General features: G+C 46.0%; 1 protein-coding gene across 2 annotated transcripts in view; it reads right to left on the minus strand.

Moving 5' to 3' along the window:
* Positions 1-848: 848 nt before the first annotated feature.
* Positions 849-13,204, minus strand: part of Lpcat1 (lysophosphatidylcholine acyltransferase 1) — a 47,693-nt gene continuing 35,337 nt past the window's right edge. For both annotated transcript variants that reach the window (XM_052159282.1, XM_052159283.1), the window contains 6 exons: positions 10,826-10,908; positions 7,289-7,414; positions 6,423-6,576; positions 6,010-6,108; positions 3,249-3,390; positions 849-2,872 (listed from right to left, as the gene is read on the minus strand). In XM_052159282.1, coding sequence (XP_052015242.1) covers positions 2,688-2,872; positions 3,249-3,390; positions 6,010-6,108; positions 6,423-6,576; positions 7,289-7,414; positions 10,826-10,908 — 789 coding nt within the window. In that variant the 3' untranslated portion in view covers positions 849-2,687. The remainder of the gene's footprint in view (positions 2,873-3,248; positions 3,391-6,009; positions 6,109-6,422; positions 6,577-7,288; positions 7,415-10,825; positions 10,909-13,204) is intronic.

Consider the following 13,204-nt stretch of genomic DNA (forward strand, 5'->3'; position numbering starts at 1 on the left):
TCTTCTGGTGTGTCTGAAGACAGCTACAATGTACTCATAAGAAAAAATAAATCTAAAAAACAAAAACATGGTGGAAAGAAAAACTTTCTGAAATGGTATTAGGTTAGAACATACTTTCTAACTACATGGGGTCCAACCAGATGTACTACTGTTCTGGTGAACATCAACGTTATTTATTCCTTGAGGCTAGTTGCTATAGTATCTTGATTTTCATGTGTGTGTGTGTGTGTGTGTGTGTGTGTACCTGGGGCTACCTAAGTTCTTTTTACTCAGGCACCATCCAGCCCGTTTTTTGAGACCGAGTCTCTCACCGACTTGGAAGTGGCTGCCTAGGCTAGGCTGCCAGTGCCCCAGGGGTCCCTCACTGTCTTCCCCAGCCTTGTGTTACAGCTCACTTACCTAACTGCACTTTTATTTTTGTAGGTTCTGGAGACCAACTCTGGTCCACAGGTTCCTGCAGCAAGCATTTACCCACTGGGTTCTCTCCTCAGTCCTCCTCATACCTTTTGAAGGGTGTAATCCTTTGCCTGTTGTTTTACTTCTTCTCCATCTCTTATACAGGTTTCAAAGGATGGCTCAGCTAACAAATGTGCTTAAGAGTGACGTATGCATCACACAGGAAAACTACAGAACCAGCAGACCGAATGCAAGGGGTCGTAGGGTGTCCCATGAGTGACAGCAAAGCTCCAGGTGCCAACACTGCCAGGAGAGTTTCCCTACACAGCTCTTGTGCCTTCCAAGCCTAAAGGATGGACTCATCTCCATGGACTTTCCTACCAGGCTATGAAACATCTGCTGTCTTTCTACAAAGTGAAGCTTTTAACAAAACACACTGAAGCCTGTGAAACTTTATGTTGTGTTGTGTTTATTCCACTGAAAACCTGAAGCCCGCACCCCAAAGGAGCCTGCAGGCAGGGCGGGCACTGCCCCTTCCCCTGCCCGCTATGTACATTCACAGTTTTGATGCGCGGACCAAGGTTACTATCGAGAGTCATCAGGAGGATGAACATCCGTCCCAGGTCTGCTCAGGATTCCTTCAACATGACCAGTGGCATTCCTCAGGAATCCGTCACTTGCAGATGGCGGCAGGGCAGAGCCCCAGCCTCGGGACATCTTAGTTCACCAGTCTCCTTCATTGGCCTTTTTTTAGTGGCTTTTCTCTTCTGAAAATTTGTACTCTACAGTTATAAAACCAACCCGTTAGCTACAAAGGCTGTGTTCACATTTCATTCATACCTAACCAGCTAAGAGCTCAGAAATCAATCTCCCTGCCCATCCTGCGGCAGTGTGGCGCTGTGTGACTGAGGTTGACAGGTTTTGTTTATGGATTTCTCTTGGGGAAAAGCACACACTAACATTCCCTCTGAGAAACTCAGAAAACACTTTTTCCTGCATTTACTGGCCTGGTGGTCATTTCCTATAGCAATGCCCCACATAGAAAAAAAAATCTAATTTAGGAGTAAAAAAACAAGATTACAAAGCTTAGGAAACAAACTAAACCTACAGTCTCTGTGCTTTACGCTAAGTCTGTCATTAAAGAAGACGAAACCAGGTAATGCCAAAGGTGACAGCCTGGACCCTGTTCCTTCCTGATTTCACGAAGGGCCAAGCACAGCAAACTCCATGACCTGCCCCCTGCAGCTGTCACCCTCACAGAGTGGCTCAGTCGGTGGCTACTTTTCCTAAGTCACCATGGTAACTGGTGCAAAGAGAGGGTGATGGGCTTTGGGCAGGGCCTCCCGGCCATCTTAGTAAGTCTGCTCAGAGGGCTAAAATCAGCACGAAGATAAGGGGACGCTTTCCAGTTCTTTCCTTCTGGCTGACTCTACCCACATTCAATGCTTTTACTAGTTACATGAAGTAGACTTTGTCATATTGAAACTGAAATACCAAACTGGCAATGTTTATAAAAAAAAGATGGAGAGTCAAGGCTCAAGGAGAGCAGAAAAGGATCCCGGGGCCAGTCTTTGTGGTGAAATGTCCCATGACCTAAATGGGAGGAGGGCAGAGAGGCCCTTTAAGCTGCGGCCACCAGGACGTCTCAGAGTCTATCAAAAGCAAGCCTGGAAATAAATATCCTTACATTAAGGTGAAAAATGAAGTAGAAAACCAATTTTCTTTCTTTTTTAAAAAAATGTTGAATGTTTTCAAAGTACCTAAGTGAGGTTTATAAAAGAGTCACGAGCTCCTGCACGGACACAGAAACACTTAGAATCCGATGATGCCCCGTCATGTGAGCCAGAGACGGCAGAGGCATGAAATTAGGACAAGGTGACTGTTCCAGGGTGGGAACGCGCGGCATGCGCACAGAGGTCCTGCATTGTGCACACCGCACACACAAAGAGGGGAAAGACACCAACACAAGACCAGCATATTCTAGGTGAGCACACAGCCATACCTGTGCCCACTCAGCCTGTGGAGTCCTGCCCCACAGGGAGGCCCCGAGCACCCACCTGCCCGCCCGCCTGCCTGCAATGGGCCGGTGGGACACACATATAGCTTCCCTGCAAATGCCCAGCTGGGCCCTGAGACAGACTTTACAGAAAACAATAACATGACAAGTCTTTTGGACCTCAGGTCTGCAGACACAGAGTCAGGGAAAGGTAGAAGGCGCAACACACAGACTCCAGGCCACTGGAGGCAGGTGGTGATACGGGAGGGGCCTCATCCCTCTGGAATTTTCCATTCTAGTCCGCTTTCTTACAAAAATTCTTCCTCCCAAAGTCTGAGTTCTCAGGACTAAAGTCAATGCAGAAGCCATTGGGAGTTGGTGCCGGGGGTGTCTGTGCACAGCTGTCAAAATGTGTCTGATCAGGGTACAAGTAGTCCTCCGCATAGTCAGGGTACATTTCTGCAAACCCACAGAAGTCATCTGCAAAGACAAGGAAGCTGGTTGTTGAGATGGAGAGAGCCCCATTACCAGCCACTGGTCAGAGACCACCCCCCTCACCCCAGAAAGATGAAAGGGAAAGTTATCACCCCAATGCTGGTGCAGTGACTAGATAGACATTCCTCAGGCCAGGGCTCAAGTGTAGGGTGCCAAGGATCTGGTGATGGAACCTTCAGAAGATCAGCTCCAATGGAGCTGGGGTGGGTGTCCTCCCAACAGGGTACCCAGGCCAGAAGCCCCTGTAGCTTCTTCAGGGGATCCAGTGCTATGTGAGGGGAGGGGGTAGCTTGGTGTGTGCAGATGTCCCCTGGCCTCCTGGGCTGGAGGGCCCAGAACATCCCACCTCTGCCTCACTTACCAAATGTGATTCTTCCCTTCTCTTCTTGATCAATAGCCTGGAACAAGTCGGTCACTGTTAATTCTGCTACACCCAGTGCAGTCTTGAGGATGCAGGACAGGTTGGCTTCATCTATGCTGCCATCCTCAGGAGATCCGTACATCTGTAAGGGACAGTGAAGAGTTACACTGGGGACACTCCTGGTATTGGCCAGGCCTGGTATATTTTCCCCAGTGCTCCTGACCCCATCTTGTTTAAACAACTGGCACCCTTGAGCAAGTGGTGACTATAAGTAGATTAAGGTCCTGGGCAGAGTTGTGCCCCTGCCTCTACTGACCTCTGCAGGTCCCTATGGACATTGCACAAACATGTCTTGGTTGAGACTTGGATGCTATAACTGTAGGAGAAAAGCAACAAGTAGAGGGAGACTGAACAGAGACTCAGCTGGAGATGGAAGTAGTAGAAGGGCTCAGTGTGCCAGAGGAAACCTGGGTCTGCAGGGCTCTTGCAACAAGAGCCAGGAAGGCAGAACAGCATGCCTCTCATGCCACCTAGTGGTCAATGGATAAACTGCAGAATCATTTGGTGATCAAGTGCACAATGCATTGGGGTTGTGAGGCTATGGTTCTGAAGAAGGCAAGGATTAAGTCTACATTTCTAATCAGAAATCTTTACTGTATGAGAAAATGAACAATAGGGGTTACAGAAGACACACATACTGGCCTATGAGGTTGTCTTCCCATTTCCCCATGCTACGAGGTATCCCCAAAGCCCTATGTGAAACTTTTCTACAGGGGTGATACTAACAAGAGACCCCAAAGCGGCAGGAACATGCGTTTAATTTCACCTCCAGGAGTACCTAGGAGTAGCCATCACTGGGTCCTACTCACAGTCACAAAGCTGTTTTACATCTTGACATTTGGCCCTAACTGTGGTGTGAGGATCTATACCCTACCACACAGTACTGCAGTGTTGCACAAGGAACCTAATAAACTCATTTATTTTGCCAACCTAGACTTGCTGGAATCTTTCATTAGTTTGCCTATGCTCTTAGACTGGGTGGAGAGATGTATCTTTCCAGGAAGTCCTGGAACACCCAGCCTTGTTAAGTTCCCAGGGCCATTATGTCCTGGGGATAGCAGACAGGGATAGCTGCAGGTAAGGTACTGTGGAAGTCGAGGGGTGATAGCTGGCCCGAGCAGTGGGACATGGCCACTTGCTCTTCCAGGCAACTGTGAGAGGCTTGGACCATGTTCTGCTGTTTGTGTGGCCAGTGAACCCAAGTGCTGCTTGACACCATTACACTCCACCGCCACAACAGATTCTGCTTGATGACTTTAAGGTCCAAGTGGGATTAAGCCATCAGAGCAGAACACAGTGTAGATACAAGAAAGGCAGGCTTTCCCAACCAGCCAGCAAGTGTCAACACCATAGTATTCTCCTGGAGTGGCCCACATAAGCGGCCTTGGGCTGGGGATACTTCCTAGGAGTACTGTGGAGAGGCACACCATGTAAGAAGAAAGCAAAGGAGCTTTTGGAGATCATGAGAGACCAGGGGCTCCTAATACCTCTGAGCATATCTATGAGGGTGCTCCCAGGGAATCCCGACTAAGAAGGAAAGACCCACTCTGAAGGCGGTAGTGCCATCCCATGAGCTGTGGTTAGCTGAGTACCAGCATTCCTCTAGCTGTTTTCTGGCTGTGTCTGCCTCACATTCTTGTAGGCCTGCTTTCTCTGCCATGTAGGACAGTAGTCCCTTAAACTATAAACCAAAACAAATACTTCCTTCCTTAAGTGGCTTAAGATTTATTTATGTGTATGTGCACCGTGAACAAGCAGGTGCCCACAGAGACCAGAAGAGGGAATCATGGTGTGGGTGTGAGTCATCTGACATGGGTGCTGAGAACTGAACTCAGGTCCTGTGCAAGAGCAGCAAGTGCTCTTATGTTGACCCATCTCTCCAGTCCCTCAAGTGGCTTTTTGTTAGGTATATGGTTACAAAAATGACAAAGGTAATTGATATAGAAAATTGTTAAGTTTGTCTTAGTTGGGGTTTTACTGCTGTGAACTGACACCATGACCGAGCAGCTCTCATAAGGACAGCATTTAATTGTAGCTGTCTTATAGGTTCAGAGGTTCAGCCCATTATCATCAAGGTAGGAGCATGGTAGTGTCCAGACAGGCATGGTACAGGAGGAACTAAGAGTTCTACATCCTCATCTGATGGCTGCTAACAGAATTCTGGCTTCCAGGCAGCTAGGTGAGGGTCATAAAGCCCACACCCACACTGACACACCTACTCCAACAGGGCCACACCTTCTAATAGTGCCACTCCCTGGGCCGAGTACATACAAACCGTCACACAGTTCTTAGATCTTTGGAACTTTTAATGGGGAGATTTTGAAGTTTGGAGATGCAGGTTAGGAAACACTTCTGGACATGACTTTAATGGTGTTTCCAGAGAGGTTTAACCAAAGGAGATACACTTTGAATGACATAGTACTACCCCATAGGTTGGGGTTCCAGACTGAATTAAAGGGGGGGGGGGGTGGAAAGCAAGAAGCCAGCTGAACAGTGGCATTCATCTCTTGCTTTCTAACCTCTAATGCAACACAAGCAGCCACTCTACAACCTACCCTTCATGACTTACCCACTATGGCTGTCACCTCCTCAAAGCACATTCCAATAAACCTTCCCTCCTTTAAGATACTTTTGCCAGGTGTTTGTCACAGTGATAATAAGGGTAACAGATACACGAATACCACGCAAGGAATCCACTTGCCTTGAATGCCAGCTGGATGGTGGCTAAGGTCTGGGATGGCCTGCACACCACAGACAAGGCAACCACATATTCACGAAGGTCAATCTCACCACCACCACTCTGCAAAAGAGACACACATTCAGATGACGGATGGCTTGGTTGCTTGCATGCCCAGGGAACCCCTAGCTAACTGGTTCATGCCAGGCTGACTTGGTAATATCTACATATATAAAAAACTATACTTGGAAGATGACTGCCAGATATATTTGCTAGAGCCCCATTTAATTCTTGAACATGAAGCTTTGCCAGAAAGCAAACCAAAGCCTGCACTTGGAGAGCAGGCTGGCCAGCATCTCTGTGGGATCCAATCCACTCAGAATGACTTACACATTCACAAGCCAGAGGTTTTGTCCTGGGCTCCGCAGTGGACTCACCTCGTCAAAAAGTGAGAACATGTCCTCCAGCGCATCTGAGACAGGAACTTCCAAGTAGGCTGCAAACTCTGGAAGCCTGATCTTCTCTCCTCTCTTCATCCTTGCGCTTTCTGAATATTTGTCTAGATCTTTTTCAAGATTTTCTGGTTTTAGTCTAAATAAAAAATGAGGGAGAGGTCTATTGATAGAATCAAAGCATAGGGCTGGAGAGATGGCACAGCGGTTAAGAGCAATGACTGCTCTTCAGAAGGTCCTGAGTTCAAATCCCAGCAACCACATGGTGGCTCACAACTATCCGTAATGAGATCTGACGCCCTCTTCTGGTGCATCTGAAGACAGCTACAGTGTACTTTCATATAATAATAAATAAATCTTTAGGCCAGAGCAAGCAGGGCCGGAGCAAACAGAGGTCCTGAGTTCAATTCCCAAAAACTACATGATGGCTCACAACCATCTGTACAGCTACAGTATACTCATATACATAAAATAAATAAATCTAAAAAAAAATCACAGCATAGAAACTAAGACAGGAGACTTATTTTGAGATTTGGGGACCCATCAAAATATTTTAAAGTTTCTTAACAAACACATTAGTTTCTGAGCCTGGCACATCCTCAGTTTACAAGATGCTGGGCTTCTGACTCCAACTCTCTGCCCCCTGGGTATATTCCTAGGCTGGTGTACAGGGCCAACACCCATACACACAGGTGGTGTCCAACAAGAAGGTTTTTAAGATCCTTCTATGTGGCCTGCTGATGATACTTGAAACCCAACATTGTAAACAGAGAAAGAACTTCCTGGCAGATCCCCTGCAAGCTCAGCAGCACTCAGTTCTAACGAACGCTCCAGAGCTACAGGCGACTCACCCGAGGCCCCTAACAAGCCTGGCAAACTCTAGCAGGCAGGTGTCAGCAGGCAAGCGAAGTTGTCCTTCTGCCAGAGCCAGCTGGCAGTCCTCAAATGTGTAGTCAGTGACCGAGACACCCAGGGCCCTGCAAGAGAGAACCTTTCATTAACTTCACCTCTTCACCCAGTGGTAGCAGTAACCACAATAGCTACAATGAACTAAGTGTCGGAATGCAACCATGGAAGACAGCTCCTCATGGTCTGGGTGGGAGGGGCGGTAGGGGATGGAGGGGGCACTCACTCTGACAGAGAGGCTCATGTCAAGAGGAAAGCCCAGGGGACACAGGGGCACTGACTAAAGGGCACCCAAGTACCAGGTTAGCACAGGCCTCCCCTCAGAGGAAGCCCTGATGACCATTATATACCCTTGTCTGAGACCAGGATGGGTAAGTACATCCTGGAACCTGGAGCTGGTTTACCATGTGTAGACAAGGCCTTTGCTGAGGTCACATTAAGTTCTAATATTTAGCCATATAAAACAGTATTTTATGTTATATACTGAGAAGAGAAATTCCTATGAACACAGACAGAAGCAAAACGAGAGTGACCGTCACTTCCTAAGACCATGCCTGCACAGGGCACCGAGATCAACAGAGTTCTGCTGTGTCCTACATGCAGTGAGCCCACAGGCTGGCATTGCTCAGATAACCAATGGGATGCCTGCAAAACCATCATGGAAGCACACACTAAGCACTCAGGTTAGCAGGAAAACCCTCTCGGCTCTGGTCCTCAGGTTCACCATGTGCTGTGAGCCCATCAGAGGCGAGGGCGGGCATCTAGCAGAGGCTTAGGGCTGTGGTAACATGGCATTTTTTCCCATGGGTATCAAGGAACCTGGGGAGGGGGAGCTGGAATGGAGGAGCTTGTCCAGGATAGGGCCTGGATCTCAGGGTTACTCCTTTGGGTCCAAGAGTATGGGCAGCTTTGCCACTATGTCATTGAGGTGAACACAGACAAGCAGGAAATGCCACTGTTCTATCCAGGAAGCTAGTGCCTCCCATGGTCTGTCAATGAAATTTGGAGGGAATACATGAGGGAACCACACAAAAGCCCCAAACAGGAACTGACACCCCACCACTGGAATGTTCCCTAGAGCCAGCCAGGATGAGACTTTTACATGAACCCTGAAAGAGAGGAAATAGGCTGTGGCCAGAAAAGCCTTGACCGAAGCCCAGGGTGTCAGTGTTGAGTCCCCAAGGGAAGTAGTGCTGAGTGCTGAGTCCTTAGGGATAGCTGTGCAGGGTGTTCAGTCCCACAGGAGCCCCACAGTTACAGCTCACAATTCGTACATGTGTGCTTGATGGCTATCTCAAACTTCCCTTTCTCAACACTCAGGCTGCCCAGACTTGTGTCTGCTTGTTCCTGTTACCCATTCTATAAATACCATGTGCGTCTGCTCAATTGCAAGGTGTACATGCCTTGTATGCAATCAGTACAGGATAGGCCCTTAGAACAACGGGTCTGGAGGAGCAATTTAATTATCCCACAGGGCCTCTGCAAGAGGCCAAAGTCTTGTTCTAAGAATTTAACTGTCTAAAGGGCTATGTCAGATTTCAAGAAGAAATACCTCCTACCCCATATTAAACAGATTATGGAGCCTCCTGAGCTTTCCCCATCTACGCTAATATATCTATTGGCGCCATCCTTCAGGTCCTGTTCAGGTAGCCGTGTTGGTAAGATCCCACCGGTGTAGCTTCTTTGATATTTCTAGGAGACACAACCTTACAGGAAACTCCCAGTTCCTCTAACTTTTACAGTCTGCCCACTCTGCCACGATGACTCTTGAGTAGTAGGTGCAGGAGTTGTGTCATAGAGGGATCAGTTGATGCTGGGTTCTACAACTCTGTATTTTGATCAGTTGTGGTTTTCTATGATAGTCTTTATTGCAAAGGGAAGTTTCCTTGAGGAGGGGAACTACACTTATCTACACTTATCTATGGCTGTGAGGGCAAATATTTAGAACATAATTAGGGATTATGCTGTAAATTTAATGATGTGGCAGTTTCAGGCTACCCTTACAATCCATGACTTCAGAAGCCCTTAGTCGTTGGCTGGGTTTCTGGAACCAGACATAGTTTCCTTCTTACTGAATAGGTGTTAAGTCTAATTAGCGAGCTTTCAGTTACTGCCAAGGTTTGTGTGCTACCACCCTTAGGGTTGCAGTGCCATCAAGTCAGAGTTAAAAAAAAAAGAAAGAAAAGAAAACCAAAAACAGAAAATGAACTTTTGATAGTAAGTCTGGTGCTGCCCAGCAATTCTGTATAAGCAAGCAACCAACCAGAAAGCACATGGTAACCCGTGGTTAGGAATGTGGGCTGCAGATAGCCCACAGAACCGGCTGAAGCATGGGGCGGGGCTAGGCATGGGGCAGGACACACAACAGTCAAGCTCAAGGTGGATTGGATGTTACTTTAAGAGAACACTGTTCTCTTCACTACTCCTTAAAAATCCCTTGAAACCTGACTTAGGCAGGTGTTATAATCTGGTAATAAGTACAATGGCAATCATTCACTGAGTTCTAAAAGATCTGATTTCTTCCTTCCACCCTCAAAGCAGATCAAGTCACAATGGAAGACTGGGATGCAGGAACCTTGGCCTGGCTTGACTGTTCCCTTTTAGCAAGTGCTGAGTTGTCTTTGGTGAAGGCTGCATGAGGCAGACTGGAGTAACCTATTCCTTCCCTGGGCATATTCCCTTCAAGTGGGACAAGGAGGCAAGAACCAGCTCTAAACAGTGATTACGGATCTGAGTTGGGACCTCGTTAGACATGCTCCCAGAACATTCTCTCTAGGTCTGTCGTCAGCAACTAAGGGTGGGACTCCCCCAACCCCCTCATCCACACTGCCTCAAAAGCTCCAGGAGCTGCCATTGGCAGAGGCTACAATTAAGATCCACTGTACACAACCTCATCAGGAGAAGCAACAAGGCTGGCCCACTGGGGCTGTGATTTCTGCCTGGTGTGTATGGGGGATATTCAGGACCTTTTTCTAAGTATATGAATGAGAGAAAGGGCTTAGAAGGTGGAAGAAAGACAGAGAAAAAGGGCACTTGCATGATTGTTGTCCAGACTCCAGGAACCAGAAAGAGAAAACAATGCTCATGTTCTCAACAGTGCACAAGAGGCAGGTGGCAGCACAGGATACTAAACATACAGACACTACAATTCTTTCCAGCAGGGGGCGTGAGAGTGCCAGCAAACAATCCCCAGACAGAAACACAGTAAAGCCTCAAGGAACCTGTGACTGACATCTGCCCAGGTCAGGTATATATGACCCCCAAATATACCAGGGTCACAGATGACTACGGCAGGTTTGAAACTTGCAAAATGAAGCAAAGATTAACCATCTTCTAAATGTTAAATAAGTCAAAACATCATCAGATAAAAGTAGGAGACATATTCAGGGGCAAGCACACAATACTGCTAGCACATGCAGAACCTGCTAGTTCACTCTTGTACAAACCCATTTCCCCAGCACCGTTGGCAGCTGCTCACTCACTTGGCCATGACACGCCTCACATTGCTAGCATACAAGGCAGGATTCCTCTTCTCCTCCTCAGAAGGGCAATACACAGGCAGAAACTGAGGAGGAAGAACAGTGTTATCTCTAAGACATGACACTGATCCCAGCAGAGCCACCATAAATGGTACCTGTATGACACAATTAAGACTAGAAGAACCCTTCCTCTGCAATAGTTCACCCATGCCTATACATATTTACATACTCAACCTACAATGTCCACACTGCACACACACATCTAGACACATACACACACACACACACACACACACACACACACACACACACACACACACACACACACTCAGACACACACCTGCAAACTTTATAGCCCAGCACTGCTAACAGGAGTACTTACTGGCCCAGGGTACAATGTTCAATTCTTAATGATATGTGTATCTCCATCTCTCCATGACAGTTTTATGTTGGGGATTATAGAGAATGGTACTTCTGAAGTTTCTACTGAAATCTGAAATCTACTGTATCTCTGTGATAAATCATCCTACAAACACAGCATTTAAAATGATTTAGTGGCTCATGCTGGTGCCAACTTTATCTGATTGGTGACCATCCCTGATTCCTGTTCTTAAATGAAGATATTAGGAATACAGGAACATCCTGAAAATCTAGCAGTTATATGCATATAACTGTTCACAATTAACATTTTAGGAATTCCTAAAATTACAATGGTCTTTCACATTAACACGAGTACCATATACCAGTAATGTGAAGAAGGATACGTTAAGATTATTACAGGGCCATTCTCAGGCTCTCATATCTTAAAATGAGACCAGGTCTGAAATAGAACTGATCAAAACCACAGGGGTCCCAGCCATACAAACCCATGTTCCTTCTCAGACCTGATCCTGTTCTCTCCTGACCATCGAGAGAAGAACCACAGAAAGACCCGCAGCAATAGGACCAGCATGCTCTGGGCTGGATTCTTAGGAAAAGTCACAGTAGCTCATCTGTCCATTTTGTTTTGTTCTGCAGTACTTATGGGAAGTGAGCAGACTGTTTGACTCAATACAGGAGTACATATGACTCATCTCTGAGGTTAGATGCAGGCCCATCAGAAGCGCTCTCTCTCTCTCTCTCTCTCTCTCTCTCTCTCTCTCTCTCTCTCTCTCTCTCTCTCTCAGAAAAACAAATAACAAACCCAAAACCAATCCTTCTACTTAGAGAAAATTCTATAGGCCACACATATGACTATATGACTGTACTGAATTTAGCCAAGAGGGTGAGTTCAGTACTTAGGAACCTGCCAGGAGCTGACAGCTAGGAAGGCAGGTTATACTCCATGACTTACTGCTAAGCAGTAAGGCGACAGAATGAATTTAGTTATTTAAATCTAGCTATATTGGTATTAGTAATGAAGGCAAAAAGAAAAGATTTCTCTTTTTATTAGTTTTTTAAAGACAGGGTTTCTCTTTGTAGCCCTGGCTGCCCTAGAAGTAAGAGATCTGTCTGCCTCTACCTCCTGAGTACTGAGGTTAAAGGCATATGCTACTACTGTCTCACTGGCAAAAAAAAAAAAAAAAAAAAAAAAAAAAAAAAATGTATATGTGTCAATCTTATATACTCTTAGGCAACAGTCATCTAAAAGAAAAAAAAATGATAGTTTTAGTTTCCTTGTTAATTTTTAAAAATCATGTCTAGGGGCTAAAGAGATGGCTCACAGTTAAGAGTACTTGCTCTTGCAGAGGACCAGAGGTTCTGTATCCCAGCATTCATTTGGCAGTTAACAATCATCTATAACTCCAGTTCTAGAGGATATGACACTCTCTTCTGACTTTTATAGGCAATACACATACATAGTGCACATACGTGCAAATAAAATACCAATAAACATAAAGTAATGAATAAATCTTTAAAAACGAAGCCCCATCCAAATGTATTTAAGCTACACAAAGGGCACAACACCACTAAAGAAAGGTGACTTTAAAGTTCTTCTAGGACCAAGGCAAATGAAAAGACACTTAAGGACTACTATGTAACAGTATCTGATTAGATACTTTGTAACAATCAATACAGCTCTTGGTTTAATAGCATTTTAACAAAGTATCAGGACAATTCCAGTGTAACACTGTATGACAATGTGTCAATAAGAATCTCAGTGCAATATTATGTGATATTATACCCACACAGCTTTGGGTTAGCATTGTTGAAACACTATAACAGACCCCAGTATAATACTGTATGCCACTGTATTCACACACTAGGATTTGGGGGTGTTTAACCCCATTGTAACAGACTCCAGTATATAATACATTGTATCTAATCAGATCTCGATGTAACATTGTGACACTGCATCCACATGTTCAAAAGCTGCATGATTTCAGACCCCATTGGAACCCA

Source organism: Apodemus sylvaticus, chromosome 16 (genome assembly GCF_947179515.1).
Source record: "Apodemus sylvaticus chromosome 16, mApoSyl1.1, whole genome shotgun sequence".
NCBI classification, from domain to species: domain Eukaryota; kingdom Metazoa; phylum Chordata; class Mammalia; order Rodentia; family Muridae; genus Apodemus; species Apodemus sylvaticus.